The sequence below is a fragment of the Argiope bruennichi genome, chromosome 7, assembly GCF_947563725.1.
Source record: "Argiope bruennichi chromosome 7, qqArgBrue1.1, whole genome shotgun sequence".
Lineage (NCBI taxonomy): Eukaryota > Metazoa > Arthropoda > Arachnida > Araneae > Araneidae > Argiope > Argiope bruennichi.
In genome coordinates this window covers 79,679,540-79,693,441 of record NC_079157.1, presented here as the reverse complement: position 1 = coordinate 79,693,441, position 13,902 = coordinate 79,679,540, and the positions used below count along the sequence as shown (strand labels likewise).

At 29.3% G+C, this 13,902-nt stretch overlaps 1 protein-coding gene across 1 annotated transcript in view; it reads left to right on the top strand.

The window, feature by feature from the left end:
- LOC129975166 (choline O-acetyltransferase-like) overlaps positions 1 to 12,930 on the top strand; it is a 174,619-nt gene extending 161,689 nt beyond the window's left edge. The window contains exons 10-14 of the mRNA XM_056088133.1: positions 885 to 1,007; positions 6,252 to 6,390; positions 7,731 to 7,793; positions 9,958 to 10,095; positions 12,420 to 12,930. Of these exons, the coding sequence (XP_055944108.1) occupies positions 885 to 1,007; positions 6,252 to 6,390; positions 7,731 to 7,793; positions 9,958 to 10,095; positions 12,420 to 12,668 (712 nt within the window). The 3' untranslated portion in view covers positions 12,669 to 12,930. The remainder of the gene's footprint in view (positions 1 to 884; positions 1,008 to 6,251; positions 6,391 to 7,730; positions 7,794 to 9,957; positions 10,096 to 12,419) is intronic.
- The last annotated feature ends 972 nt before the right edge of the window (positions 12,931 to 13,902 follow it).

The following is a 13,902-nucleotide window of genomic DNA, read 5'->3' as shown; positions in this document are numbered from 1 at the left end:
GTGATCTTGTTTTCCCTCCATGGCAGCTCTTTTGGTTGTAGAAACGAAATAATGAAGCCTAAATTTCGCCCCCAGTAACAATGTGATCAATGAAGTGCTGCCCTCAGAATAGTAACACAGAAGAAATGTGGGATTGCATGTCATTCGTGTAGCTTTTTGCACCTTAATAACGAACGTGGTAACTAAGGGGCCCAAACTTTTGAATACTGCGGCACAACAAAAACAATAGGCTGCACGGTATTGTAACTCAGATTCATTTTTGAGGTGATTAGATGTAAAGTTACCCAACGATCATTTTTAATATTTCTTTAACTCGCACCATGTTGGTTTTGTCGTTTAAGAACATGGGAGGTCATTCGTAGCCTTATTGTAATCTTCCACGTCCTCTGTTTCTGAATGAACAGAGCTACATCATTTCACTTCATACTGTCTACTTATTGCTTCTTCGCTATAAATTTCCATGACTAGACTGTGAATTTCAGATGCGGACACATTCATTGTCCATAAGAAACGAATTACTGCTCGCACTTCCACACGATACCACTTTTCTAGATGTCAGTGGTTTTGGCGTATTTTCGAATTGTCGCTAGCTTTCCTCTCAACGGTTATCAGATAACTATAACTATCTATCTGCACACTGGATAAATAAATTCGTTCTACAATAAATATCTTTAAATGGTATTCCTCGTAAGCTTCTCTTTTTTTTTCCAGAACCATCCTCATATATAAATATAAAATAAAAATAGCGTTGCAAATCTCTACAAATGACACTTAGCTTACTAGAAAGACTATAAAATGGATCTTTATTATTTCTACAACTATTTATGTCAATGGAAATAAATCTATATTTTTCTTACAAATGAGCTAATCTTCTCTCCATGTAGGTTATGCAATGATTTAGATCTGTTTGTGCATCGTTTTACAAAATATGGAAAAGATTTCATTAAAAAACACAAGATGAGTCCCGATGCCTTCATACAAGTAGCACTCCAACTCACTTATTACAAGTAAGTTCTCAATATTTAAATTTATAAATTAATGGTTTCTTAAGGTATGATTAATTAATACCAAAATATCATAGAGCAATTTTTAAACTTTTGAATTTCTAAGATATGCACACATTGATGCCTAATCTTATTACAATCGAGCAATTTAAAAGTTGCACTGTGAGCTGCAAATGTCCATAGTCTATTTTTTCATACTTTGGTAACCTCATTATGAAATTTGCGTCGAAATGAAGAAGACAACAGTTGGCAACACTCAACAATCAAATTTTTATAACACACCAGCATGAATGCCTTTGAACCGTCAGTGAATATATTGATTACCAAGTTTATATATCATGCAGATCGAATCATCCAGCTCCAGAACGGGCTCATATGATCAATGGGATCATCAATATAGTCATTTAGTAAATACTCTCTATATTGCCTATGTATAAATTCAATGATAATGTTCTTTTTCAAACTTAAGTCACAAAAGGGATCAAGATCATGTTTGAATTTCATGTTCACAGCGAATATATTGATTACAAAGTTTCCATATCATGCAGATAGAATCATCTGTTCCAAAACGGGCTTTTATGATGAAACCAATATATTCTTTTTATAAAGACTCTCTATAATGCCTATGTATAAATTCAATATTATATGTTCTTTCAATAACAAAAGAGATCAAGATCATGTTTGATTTTCATGTTCCCGAACATATAATAAAAAAGTGTGAAACATTTTTTAAATAATATTAAAGAATCCATTTTTAGTCATTTTAGATTCCGTCTATCAAAAAGATGGCAACAATGTAAATAATATTGTGAATAGAAATAATGTTCAGATTATTAGTTCGGGTTGGTTCTTCATATTCTAATTGGAAAATCTTTAATAATATCTTAAAAAAAGAATATCTAGTTAAACTATAATGAGTAACTGTTAAGTTTCTTCAATATAGACTTTAAGTTAGCAATTATAGATGACTAAATGATATGCTAAATTTTGGATTGTATGCTAAACCCAAATGGCAACAAAAGAAATCGGGAATTTTAAGAAGTCAGAAATAATTGTTATCTTATTACTTCTGGGGTAATTTTCTAAAGGATAGTATGAGTAAAAACAAGAAATATAAATTAAAAATATTTTTTCGTTGATTTCGAATTGAATTTTCTTACTATACTCCATCGTTCGCGAATGAATATAAATTCCAAAGTGATACATCATTCCTGATAATCATTCATCGAAACTATAATATGAGCATCATTTTTTGGAAAATCAATAAATGAATCCTCCTAATTTAGTCAAATCGTTAAAATGCAATAAATTAATTTCCTGATATAATATATTTATGACTCTAGACAATATTTTGATACAATTGTATGAGTTTTTTTCTAATTCATTTCATATAAAAACGTATCCACATTAAAGTATTTATACAAAAGGAACAATAAAATAAATATTCGAAAAGTATCAAAAAGTGCGCAGTTGTTACACAAAAACAAAATCTGAACTGCCCCATTGCTTATTGTTCGATCATCTGCCATTGTTGTTCGATTTCTTCAAGGATGTTAAAATGCCACAGAAACCCATTCCAGAGGAACTCAATTCTAACACACTGCTGCGAGAACTGAAAGTGTTGGAAAATGAGGAATATGAAATCAAGTCATAGGCATCTGAAAAGTTGCGAGCGCCATCAATTATTCTTGAGGCACTCATCTCCAAAATTAGCCGTGATTTCTGTTGAGCGATACCAGACCCTGGTTCGGGGTGGCTATGGCGCTCTTATTCAGTCAATTACGGGCCTTAATGAGTGAATCCGCATTTCGGAGAGGGAGAGAAGCAACACGTGTTCCCAGCATTCATAAGTAATTGCTTTCCGGATCTGGCTTCCTGTGCCAAAGGAGGGCTGTGTTTTTGTGTGTTTGGAAGCCAGAAATTGCTTTTGATGCAATGTTGGTTGTGCGTAGGAGTTGGAGAATGCAATATTAAATTTGTTTGTTAGATAGGAAAATTATAAAAATTTCCTTCGCTCAAAAAAATAGATTAAAAATATTAATCTTATAAAATCAGTTTTGTGCTCTGTTCATACTTTGTCTCTGTATTTATCATTAATGAGCGCTGAGCTAAAAAGAATTTTTCAAATCTAAATTACCGAATAAATATGAAAACAACTAAACAACAAACAAAATAATAAACAAATGATAACTCATTTTTATACAATATTCGTCATCAAATTTAGCTTTCAATCAATAGCTAGCTTTCCTTGCAGATACTTATTTACTTTCTACCGCTTTTAAGATAAGTCATGGTATGGAAAAAAAATTCTAGCGAAAAACGTTGACTCTTGCTCATATAGTAATAATTTCAAAGACCAACATCCAGACATTACAAAATAGGCATTGTGCTACTTGAATGGATATATTAATGACATGCTTCATTGAAATCCAGCAATTCAACAAAATAAAATACTCAAAAATCTTCATTTATCTGTTAAATAATTATCGGTGAAATGAACGTAGTTAATCAATTGTAGATTTAACAATAGCAAAAAAAGCGCGATTTGAATGGTTAGATGGAACAATGAAATTAGATTGAATTTCATAACAATAAAAGTATTTTTACATATTGTGTGCTGATTTAAATTTAAAAATTTTATTAAAACTTTAGCAATAATTGTTAGGGAATTGTAAGTAATTGTTATTAAAAAAATGACTGTTATTTTTAACTTTGTTTAAAAATCATTTTTTAAGCTAATATTTTTGAAAAATATAGATCAAAAGCACTAAACCTTACTTAATTTAATTAAATTCTTGGACATTGGAAAATTGGGGACCTTATATATATTTTCAAAACACCAAATAATATCTAGTTCGAACAAAAACTTTTATGGATTTGTATAAAAGACATACAACCAACTATTCATCTTCATACATATATATGCTCTCATATAAAATCGATTCTGTGTCGAAATTAATGTGAATAAAAACTAATAAATAAATTGCATTTTTCATCATTTCTTGTTTCTAATATGATGCAGCCCTTATCGAACACAAAAATTTTCCTAAATATGTTATCGCAATAAGTAATTTAAAATTAGTTCAGCACTTTTAGAATTGGACTAGATAACCATTCTCTAAATCCCCAAATCTGAAATAAAATATAATTTATTTATAATTTCAAATTATGGTGAAATACATTGCAAAATTTAAAATATAATTTCGTTTCTAATCAGAAATATATGTAACATCTAAGCTTTATTTCTAAAAAACAGTTCCCGAGTTTAATTTAAACTTCATAAACAACGAACCCAATACAATAAATGGCAAAAATAATGAACAAATTAATTTCCCTCAAAAAAAATCATTTCATTTGCATTTTACAATCAGACAGAACTACTCTTTCTTCTTGTTATTTTCGAGGCGAAAAACCATTTTATTTACTTCCTATGATTAATACTCCCAATACCTACGCTTGATAAGAAAAATAAGCAAATGGAAAGAAAAAGCAAGAAAAATGAACTACAGACACAAAATCGTAAATTTCGTTGTAGTTCTCCCAAACTAACATACCAACAAAAAAAAACTAACTCGGGAAGAGAGAAAAAGAAGAAGAAGAAAAAAAAAGGGGGGGAGAGAAATCTGCCTACGTGATTTAAGAGCGTTTGCTTCTAAATTAAATAACATCCACAATTTTTTATCTCTTCTGCTCCTGTAACCGTTAGATTCGGAGGAGATTTCCTAATTTGCAAGCTCCTGGAGAATCTCAAAACCATCGATTACTTCCGTCCGGGATATGTGAAGAGCATGGTGCGCCATCTATTGGCGAAACGCGAGCACTCAAATCATGTATTGACATAATTTCAGGCCAGGGAATTCTTTAAGTGAGAAAAATGGTGTTGTCGTTGACTAGAGTTGTCGAGGATGACGTAAAAGAAGAATTTTATTAAATTTGCTAAAAAAGAATATTAATAATAATGATTTTGAACGTCTATTTAAAGAATTATGTTTATAAAAAATAATATAGTTCACACTCAATTATCAGATAAAAAGAAACAGATAATAATTTTGAAAAATTCGTTAGTTTAAAAATTAATTAATTATTGCTAAATAGTATGATATGGCAGTTCTTGTTCTGTGTTTAAAACTGTTCGATTGATAGAAATGTAATAAAAATAAAACGGGTCGTTCTAAACAAGAGCTGGGACAATAAATTAAAACTCGGGACTGTTCCGTTATATCTGGGATGGCAAGTCACTTTACCAATGACACAAACAATACACGAATACTGTGACGGGTTATTAAATAGTTTTTTTTTTTAATTCTTTAAAAAGCAGGTGGTGCTTTATAAGTTTAAAGAATTTCCGAATCTATTATTAAATATTATTTAGATTGTATCAGCAGAAGTTAGAAGGGTTTTTTTTTTCTATTTTGTTTAAAATTATTTTCAAATTTCATTTTTGCGTTTTTTTACATAGAATATACTGACACAAATTTTCAAAAAGTGACTTGCAATTAATTTGCACTTCAATTTATTACACCTTGTAATTTAAAATTACTTAATGATTAAATTAAAATCGATTTTAAAATTTTGGAAAGAAAAGAGGGCCCCTAAATTTGCATCGACTATGGGCCTCTAGAAGATTTAATCCGGCCGTGCAGAAACCTAAACACGGAATTTAATATCATCCAAATGGAAATATGATACAAAACTGGGTTTACGAAAGCGTATAACCCCATTCTTCTAAGTGTAATAATATGTAAATGAAGACTTTTGGAAATTGTTAAAAAGTAGAGCAATTTAATATCCTTATTAATGTTAATATGAATATAAGAAAGTATAATCATATTATCCTCCCAAAAAATTCACTGTGTCTCTGAACACTATAACAAAAAAAACCGTTATAGAACTAGAAAGGTAAAATTTGGTACATATCACCAAAATTGTGAATATCTATCAAATGTTGAACCAAACTCTTCAAGAAAATTGCTGTCAGCCGATCTGTTTATCCGAGAATATATGAATGTGATAACTCAAAAATGCAACGAACTAGTTAACTGAACTTTGATATGAGGCTTTGGCATCAAAATTATAAAGTTATAGTAAATTCCAGATCCAATCAGCCAAAGGTAAGAGATCCAAACGCATTCTAAAAAGCTTTATATCAAATATGTTTTAATGTGTAAGCATATGAGAAAAATGAAGGAAAATACTTTCTCTAGTTATCTCATACTTTGGCATGAATGTTTACTTATTGCTTTGCAGAGTCCATCGAAAATTGGTGTCCACTTACGAAAGTGCTTCGTTAAGAAGATTCTATAAAGGAAGAGTGGATAATATACGAGCAGCAACGGCTGAAGCTCTAGCATGGGTTAAAGCAATGTGTGACAGTCAGCAGGTCACTGTAAGTATGAATCCATCTGACAATATATTGAATTTCAAAATGTTTTCAGTGAGTAGACACAAAAAAGGCAAGCATAGTAAGCGAATGCACAATAATTCAATTATGTGCAACTTCATATTCCTGTTAAAAAAAAAGAGAGATTTTTGTGTATACTTTTTATGGTTATAAATAATATTGGCATAAATGCTTAATAAATAATTTGATTTTTATCTAAAAAAGTTTTTTTTTAATTTAAATCCTTGTTATCCTTCCTCGGCTATTGTTGTTGTTTAAATTGCAGTAGCTACATAATATGTTATCTTTCAACCAGCGGCAGCGTCTCCGCGAAACTCTCCCGCATATTGCCCAGTAAATATCTTATTCTCCTTCACCCACATAAAGTTATGGGCTTTGTGTAAGGCCTCGAATGCCTTGCACAGTAATTGAATAATAATTACAAAATATAGATCTTTGGAATTTCTGCTGAATCTATCGTACGAATATGTATTTTGGAAACCTTTTTACTGACCGACTGTAACCAAAATCTAACGTAGAACTAACAATTGTAGTCGCAAGATCACATACAAAATTTCATTAACTAAATCATTCAACTTATGAGTTATCGCGTTTTACACGCTTATCTCAAATCGAAAAACCATTAACCCTTTGAATTTTCAGTTCAAATTTTGATAAGAATCTAAATTTTAGACGATAAACCAGTGTGCCAACTTAGCTTTTTACGTTTTGTACTTATCAAGTCCACTTATACTGAGCAGTCAGACAGACTTCCTCTAGATGTTCAAAATTTGATAAAAATCTATGAATTTGGTCTAAATTCAACATACCAAATTTCATCTGTCTAGTTGAAAGCATTTTTAAATTATTAGACATAGAGTCATTATAACAGAGATACTGAGAGACACATAAACATGATTTCAAAAGTGTATAACTCAGGAAAATTCTGTAGCTGAATATTTCATCATTGAATACGTTTAAGAGACATTTATACTTAGTTAATTACATATGAATTTCTTCCATTATATTTTCATGCAATCAATTATTCAAAAAATATAAGAACAAAGTTTTTAAAGCGATAAATTGAAAAAGATATGAGCCCATTCGTTCTCTTTCTCATACTTTTTTGAAACAAGAAACAGATGAGCATATAAAGTTGGATATATTGATTTTTGTTTACTTGAATAATATTTGGTGAAAATAATTTGTCTGTGGAAAATTGTTTTGAAAAATACATAATTGTTCAGATTTATTTTATCGTCTTTAATATTTTTGTAAAATATGATCTTTTTTTTTTTTTCATTTGCTCAGTGTTTTATGAAATTTTTATCATTTTACTTTTCTAGGAAGAAACAAAAGTTCAGCTATTCCAGGCGTGTATAAAGAAGCAAACAGAAATACTACTTTACGTAAGTACTAAATCCCGTATTTAAAAAAAATAATTGGTAGTAATCAGTCTTGGTTTATCCAAGTTAGTAAAATGCAGAAAATCAACAATTTATTGAGCAACGTTTGTTGACCCCATCATATCGGAAAGAACGAGTTTGTTCTTTTTATTTAATAGTAGAACTCTTTGGCGACCGGCGAGTTCGCCAGGAATATTGATTATATTTAATTCCAGTTAAATCGATAAAATATATTTTCATGCTCATGAGTCATCAAATTCTCAGACATTACAGCCATGATATTTTAATTGGCTTACATATGCTATCTTCATTGTGCACATGAACCTTTCTAATGGCGACCAGTCTTATGATATGGCTATTAAGAATGTAGATATGTTATTCATCTATCCTCTAAATTTCATGAAATCGTAATTTCCTTTTTTTTATTCGTAAAACATAGATATTAAATAGAATCATCCTTCTTTAACTTTCAACAATGGCATAAAACGACGCGATAAAATATTTCATGCAGCAATGAAGAGGTTTGAATTACAGGGCAATAATGTAATCGATTGTTGAAAATTAAGCTAAAAAATGTTTAAAAAATGTCGAAGTTTAGGGAAAATTCGCACTTATATTAAATTAATATAATTACGAAGACAATTTTTTTTTTAATTTTAAAATGGTGTAAAATTTATTTTTATGTCATAACACTTTTGGAAATTATCGCGAAAAAACGTAGACAATATTAACAGGTAAATGTTTAATTGATTAGAATTCTAATTCATATTTTTTAAATCTCTTCAAGGTGCACATTCCCACCTAAAAATATATATATGCGCCCTACTTGGTAGTTGTAGATAGCTATAGAACACCAACACATACACGCATTCATCATCATTATTATTTAAGAAGGCGTATGTGAATATACAACAGAACTTATTACTGCCAAATCTTCACTTTTATAAAAACAAGGGAAATTTCATACAGTTTTTATAGAACAGTAATAATAAATGAACAAAATTTTATTAGTGTGCTATTAAACTGCTTAACTGTGTAGTGAAATACACTTCTTCGAAAAGGTGGTTAAACTACTACTTCTACTAGGTTTCAAACAGGTTACCTCTAAATGGATTTCGTTCAAAATTTGATAAAAATCTACAAAATTGGTCTAAATTTCCCATACCAAATTTCATTTGAAAGCATATTTAAATTTTTGAGCTTACAGACATTATCACAGACATAATGTGAGATACGCTGGCATCATTCCAAAAATGTATTTTTCGAACTCAGCAAAGTTCGAATATGTAGAGATTCGCCAAAATCAATCAATTTTTTGACGATTACAATACTATCTCTATTTATTTTTATTCTAATTCGACTGTATCTGGTTCGATATAAACATGCAATTTCTGGAATTTTCTCCTGTGGGCTCATTATAGGATAGTTAATGACCGAAGTTGTATACTCTGTACATAATGCACTTCGTTGCACTTTTATTTCAAAACTCATCGAGTCATGAAGCTTTGAATATATAGATGATTTTAGATTATTTCAATAGACCCCTCAAGGAAGAAAGTGGAATCACTTAGCTCTAATTTATGCGGAAATAAGGGCAAGAATAATTTTTTTTTAATTTTAATATTCAGCAATTGCAATCCATATATCCAAATTTCAAATTCAAGTTTTGAAGACGGTATACTCAAGTCGTTCATTTATTTTATAAAGATTGATAAAGAAAGATTATTTTTTTAAATATTAATCCATATGATTCGAAAAAATATCATATGATAAAAATTGAAAAACCAAAAACCTGTTACCCATTTTTAAAAAATATTTTCTTATTTAAATTGCATGTGGAAAATATTCATAATTTTATAGTAATATAATAAATTGTAAAACATTAAGACTATTAAAATATCATATTTACGAATGTAAAATATTATGTAAAAATCGGAAATCGAAATGAATACCAAATTTAAAATGAATACTCAAAATATATTTGGGTATTCATTATTTCGGTAACTTATAAGTTACCGAAAATTGTTGCTAATCATTACTTTATTTCTTTATTTTGAAAAACGAAATTAAAGCAAAAAAATTATATATACATATAATTTGAGCAACTTGCTCAAAATAGGAATTCGCAGATTCACGCATAATTTCTCAATGAATATTTTATTTTTAGACAATAAATGGAGAGGGACCAGACAACCACTTGTTAGCTTTGAGAGAAATTGCCAAAGCTAAAAACTACCCAGATCTGCCTATCTTCCAAGACAAGTCTTACTGGGAATTCCTTAACTTCAGACTATCGACCAGCCAGGTAAGTAAAAAAATGTATAAAAGTTAAATACCAATAGAAAAAATTGACACTAGCAAAAGCAAATTACAGCTATCACAAACGAAAATAAATTATAATGAATACTTAATTTGAGTTGGATGTTGATTACCAAGTCTTTCTTAACCATAGGACAATTTTATATTCATATCTATAGTAAAATGATTCCGTTTTACTTTTCTTTTCTTTTTTTTAACGATGACCATAGAAGAAATCTGTATCTGCATATTATCATTTATCAATTAGTATGGAAATAATTGAAAATAATCTGCTCCTCCATTTTACATTTCCTGATTGATCATTTAATTTAAAGTAGAAATGGTCTTATTTTTTTAAGGAAGATTTCCCAGATTAATAACCTTTATTGATGTTACTCTTTTTTTTTTAATATACGTTCATTACTATGCTGAATTCATAAACACGTTCTAAATGAAAGCGAATTTCCTCTTATATCACCCCCTTCAAAAAAAGCAGCAGACACTCCGAAGTTGTTAAATTTCGTTTATTGTCGCTGTCAGTGTTCTTATCTAAGCAGTTTTGTTGATGCCACCGATTAAAATTCTCTGCCAAAATCAATATATTGAGGCATGAAGAAAAAAATCTACAAATTCCTATAAATATTAACAATACATCCTTATCATTGAGAAATAAACCTAAAATCAAATCAATTGAGACGAAAAGTAAAAATTACTTTCCATAAAAGTACGACCCCATTACAAACTATTAAAATCTTTAAGCAAATCTGAGATATCTGAACTTTCTGATACTGCTCAAATATTTCCTTTCATTTCTCAAACTTACGCCGCACTAAGCAATTAAGTAAATGCAAGCCGATGAAATTGAATTTATTATTTAGATAATTAAAGGCTATGTAATATTAAATCCTTTTCAATTTATAAGATAGAGAAAGTTTTATATAACGAGTTCAAAAAATAAATAAATCTTGATTTAAAAATACAGAGCATTAAAAAAATGTTACTTTTCAAAATTTAATTTATAATTCCTCGTCATTTTGTATAAGTATTAGTTATGATAAAATACAGATGTTATTCTTTTCAATTAAAATAGTTAACCAAAAGAGTATTATGATTTTACTGGAGCTTAAAATTACGAAATGCAGATATAAAGTAAAACATATATTTTCGAAAGTTTATCGGCGAAATACTTAACTTAAAATACATTCATTTGAATTTCCTTTTAAGTTTTCAAAACTGCATTAAATAGAAGGAACTTGACTGTCCATTAAAATCATTCTTTTTTTTTCAATAAAATTATATTGGAAATAAATACCAAATGTTTTACATAAAAATTCTAGATAAATATCTTTATATTGTTCAATTCATATTTCTCAACAAGAAAAACTACGAACATTTTTTTCAAAAATCTATGAAAACATGCAACAACACTTATTCTAACGCAAATTTCGATTATTAGAGAAATTAATTACAATTTTGAAATTTATCAAGTAGCTCTGTAATAACAGAATGTATTGTTTCTCGTAAAATTTTCCTTTAAAAAATTAAAAATCTCTATGAACATTTTACACCAGAAATATTGTAATCACAGTTCCTAGAAAATAAACCCGAATCTTATATTAAGTTTTGCTCTAAAAAGCTGCTTTGGGGACATCTAATATTATAAAGGAAAAAATATTCACATTTCTAAATGTGTTCTAAAAAATCATCGTTGCTTTCCGTGGTGTAACAATGGTAAGTAGTGTCTGGGACATAACAATTCTTCGTCTTCATTTATCATTACTGTTTAAATAAATGGCGTTCAGGGCATGGTAATATTTTTTCATCCCTTTATCATATTTGGCATTTAGCAAGTGGCATTAAAATATTAATGTGTCATCTATAAAGCATCCCTTAAAATGTCACTTAGGTAAATGCCACTATGGTCTTGATTGTTTTCTATTTCCCGATTTGTGGTCTGGCTGATCTACTAACGATCATACTTTTAACCCCAAACCCTCAAATGGTCAGTAGACTACCCTCAGAATAGCATTTCTTTTTAATGCATAATGCTCTCTCTCAATGATTTTAATCAATGAAGAACTCATATTATTTTAGTTCCTATTATTATTATAAGTTTTATATCGCTTATTGTGAACAACTTGCTAAATATTCTACTTTTCCCACTAACCATCTCGATCGTGTTTATACTATAAACGTTTTCAAAAGTTATGCTAGGGCTTACTTAAAAATTAAGACTTTTTTGTATGGGAAGTTATGTACTCATATATCAGTACTACAATATGATTAAGCATTTTTTAAAAATGCTACACCATTTTTTTTTTCTCTCTGCAGTTACCTACTAAGTCTGGCGTTCTCGTCGGTTACGGCCCAGTTGTCCCCGATGGCTATGGCTGTTCCTACAACCCATGCGAGGACCACATAGATTTCTGCGTTTCGTCTTTCTTCAGTTCCAAAGAAACTAGCTCCGATTTTTTCGCTCACAGCCTGGAGGGCAGCCTTCTGAATATGGGCGAGATCTGCGAGAAGATGAGTCAAATGGAACAGGAAGCAAAGCAAGCCAGCGCCACGCCACAACAGTAAATAACCATATCGATTCGATGCTAGTCCTGATTCAGAATATCACTTCAAAATTTGAATCTGTTTTCAAATTTTGATCTTTCAATCATTTGAAACTCGTTTTTTATGATATTGGCGGAATGCAGCTTTCCATTCTTTGGTGCATAATTATTGGTTAAAAATATCAGGAGAGATGAAAACCATTTTCAGTCAATTGAAAGATAGATAATCTTTTCATTTTTGCTTAAAAAAAGTATAGCCACAAACCGAAACATTTGATTTATCAATTTCCCAAGTCAAATAAGAATTTATTGAATAATTCAATTGAATTGTTTTGTATCAAATATTGATAGACAAAGCCAAACAATCATTAATTTTTGCAAAAAATAAATCTTAGTCTTATCCATGTTTCAAATTGGCTGAAAATGTTGAATGTCATACTTGTTATGATCCATTTTTATTATTTTTTTCAGTTGAAAAGAGTTTTAAATTCTCTAGATTTATAATCTTATAGATCATGCTAAATAAGGCAGTAATTTTTTCTAAATTGTATACAATGATAAAAAGTGATAAAATCCCGCTTTTTTTTTTTTTTTGTTATTTTCAGATTATTTGAAAATTGTGATCTCTATCCTACAAATTACAGTATTTGACCAAAAATCAAGCTTGTTTCAAATTACTTATACGATCAGATAATTCGGTTAATTAAAATAATTATGCTTTGTTCCATAGGTTTGATCAGGACGCATCATTAGAGTGATAATAAACGATACATATCATTCCAGAGCTGCATGGAAGCATATTTATTAATTTGTGGTAACCTTTTAAAAAAAATAGGCAGTTAGACAAGTTCTCATATGTAATCTTATTATGGAGAGAGAAAAATATTTTTGGGACGCAGGTTTTGGTACACATTAAAGGGCCAATATTTCCTAAAACAATCTTTTCCGTATATATTAATTATTAAATAAAATTATATAAATTACTTTTGACAAAAAAAGTATGGAAATACATAATAACTTAAAGTTCGATACGATATATAATTATTTTGAATAAAAATAGCAATAACTCAAAAATAAAACAAAAAATACTTCAATATGATATTGTAATTGATAGAATGGATACAATCAACACTCTGCGTATTTTCACTTAACAACAATTAAATCAAGCCACTCGGATAAAAAAATTATTTTTATTAAAAATGGTGATAGGTAAATTGAAATTGCTTCTAAAGATATAAAAAGAAAGCTATATTCTC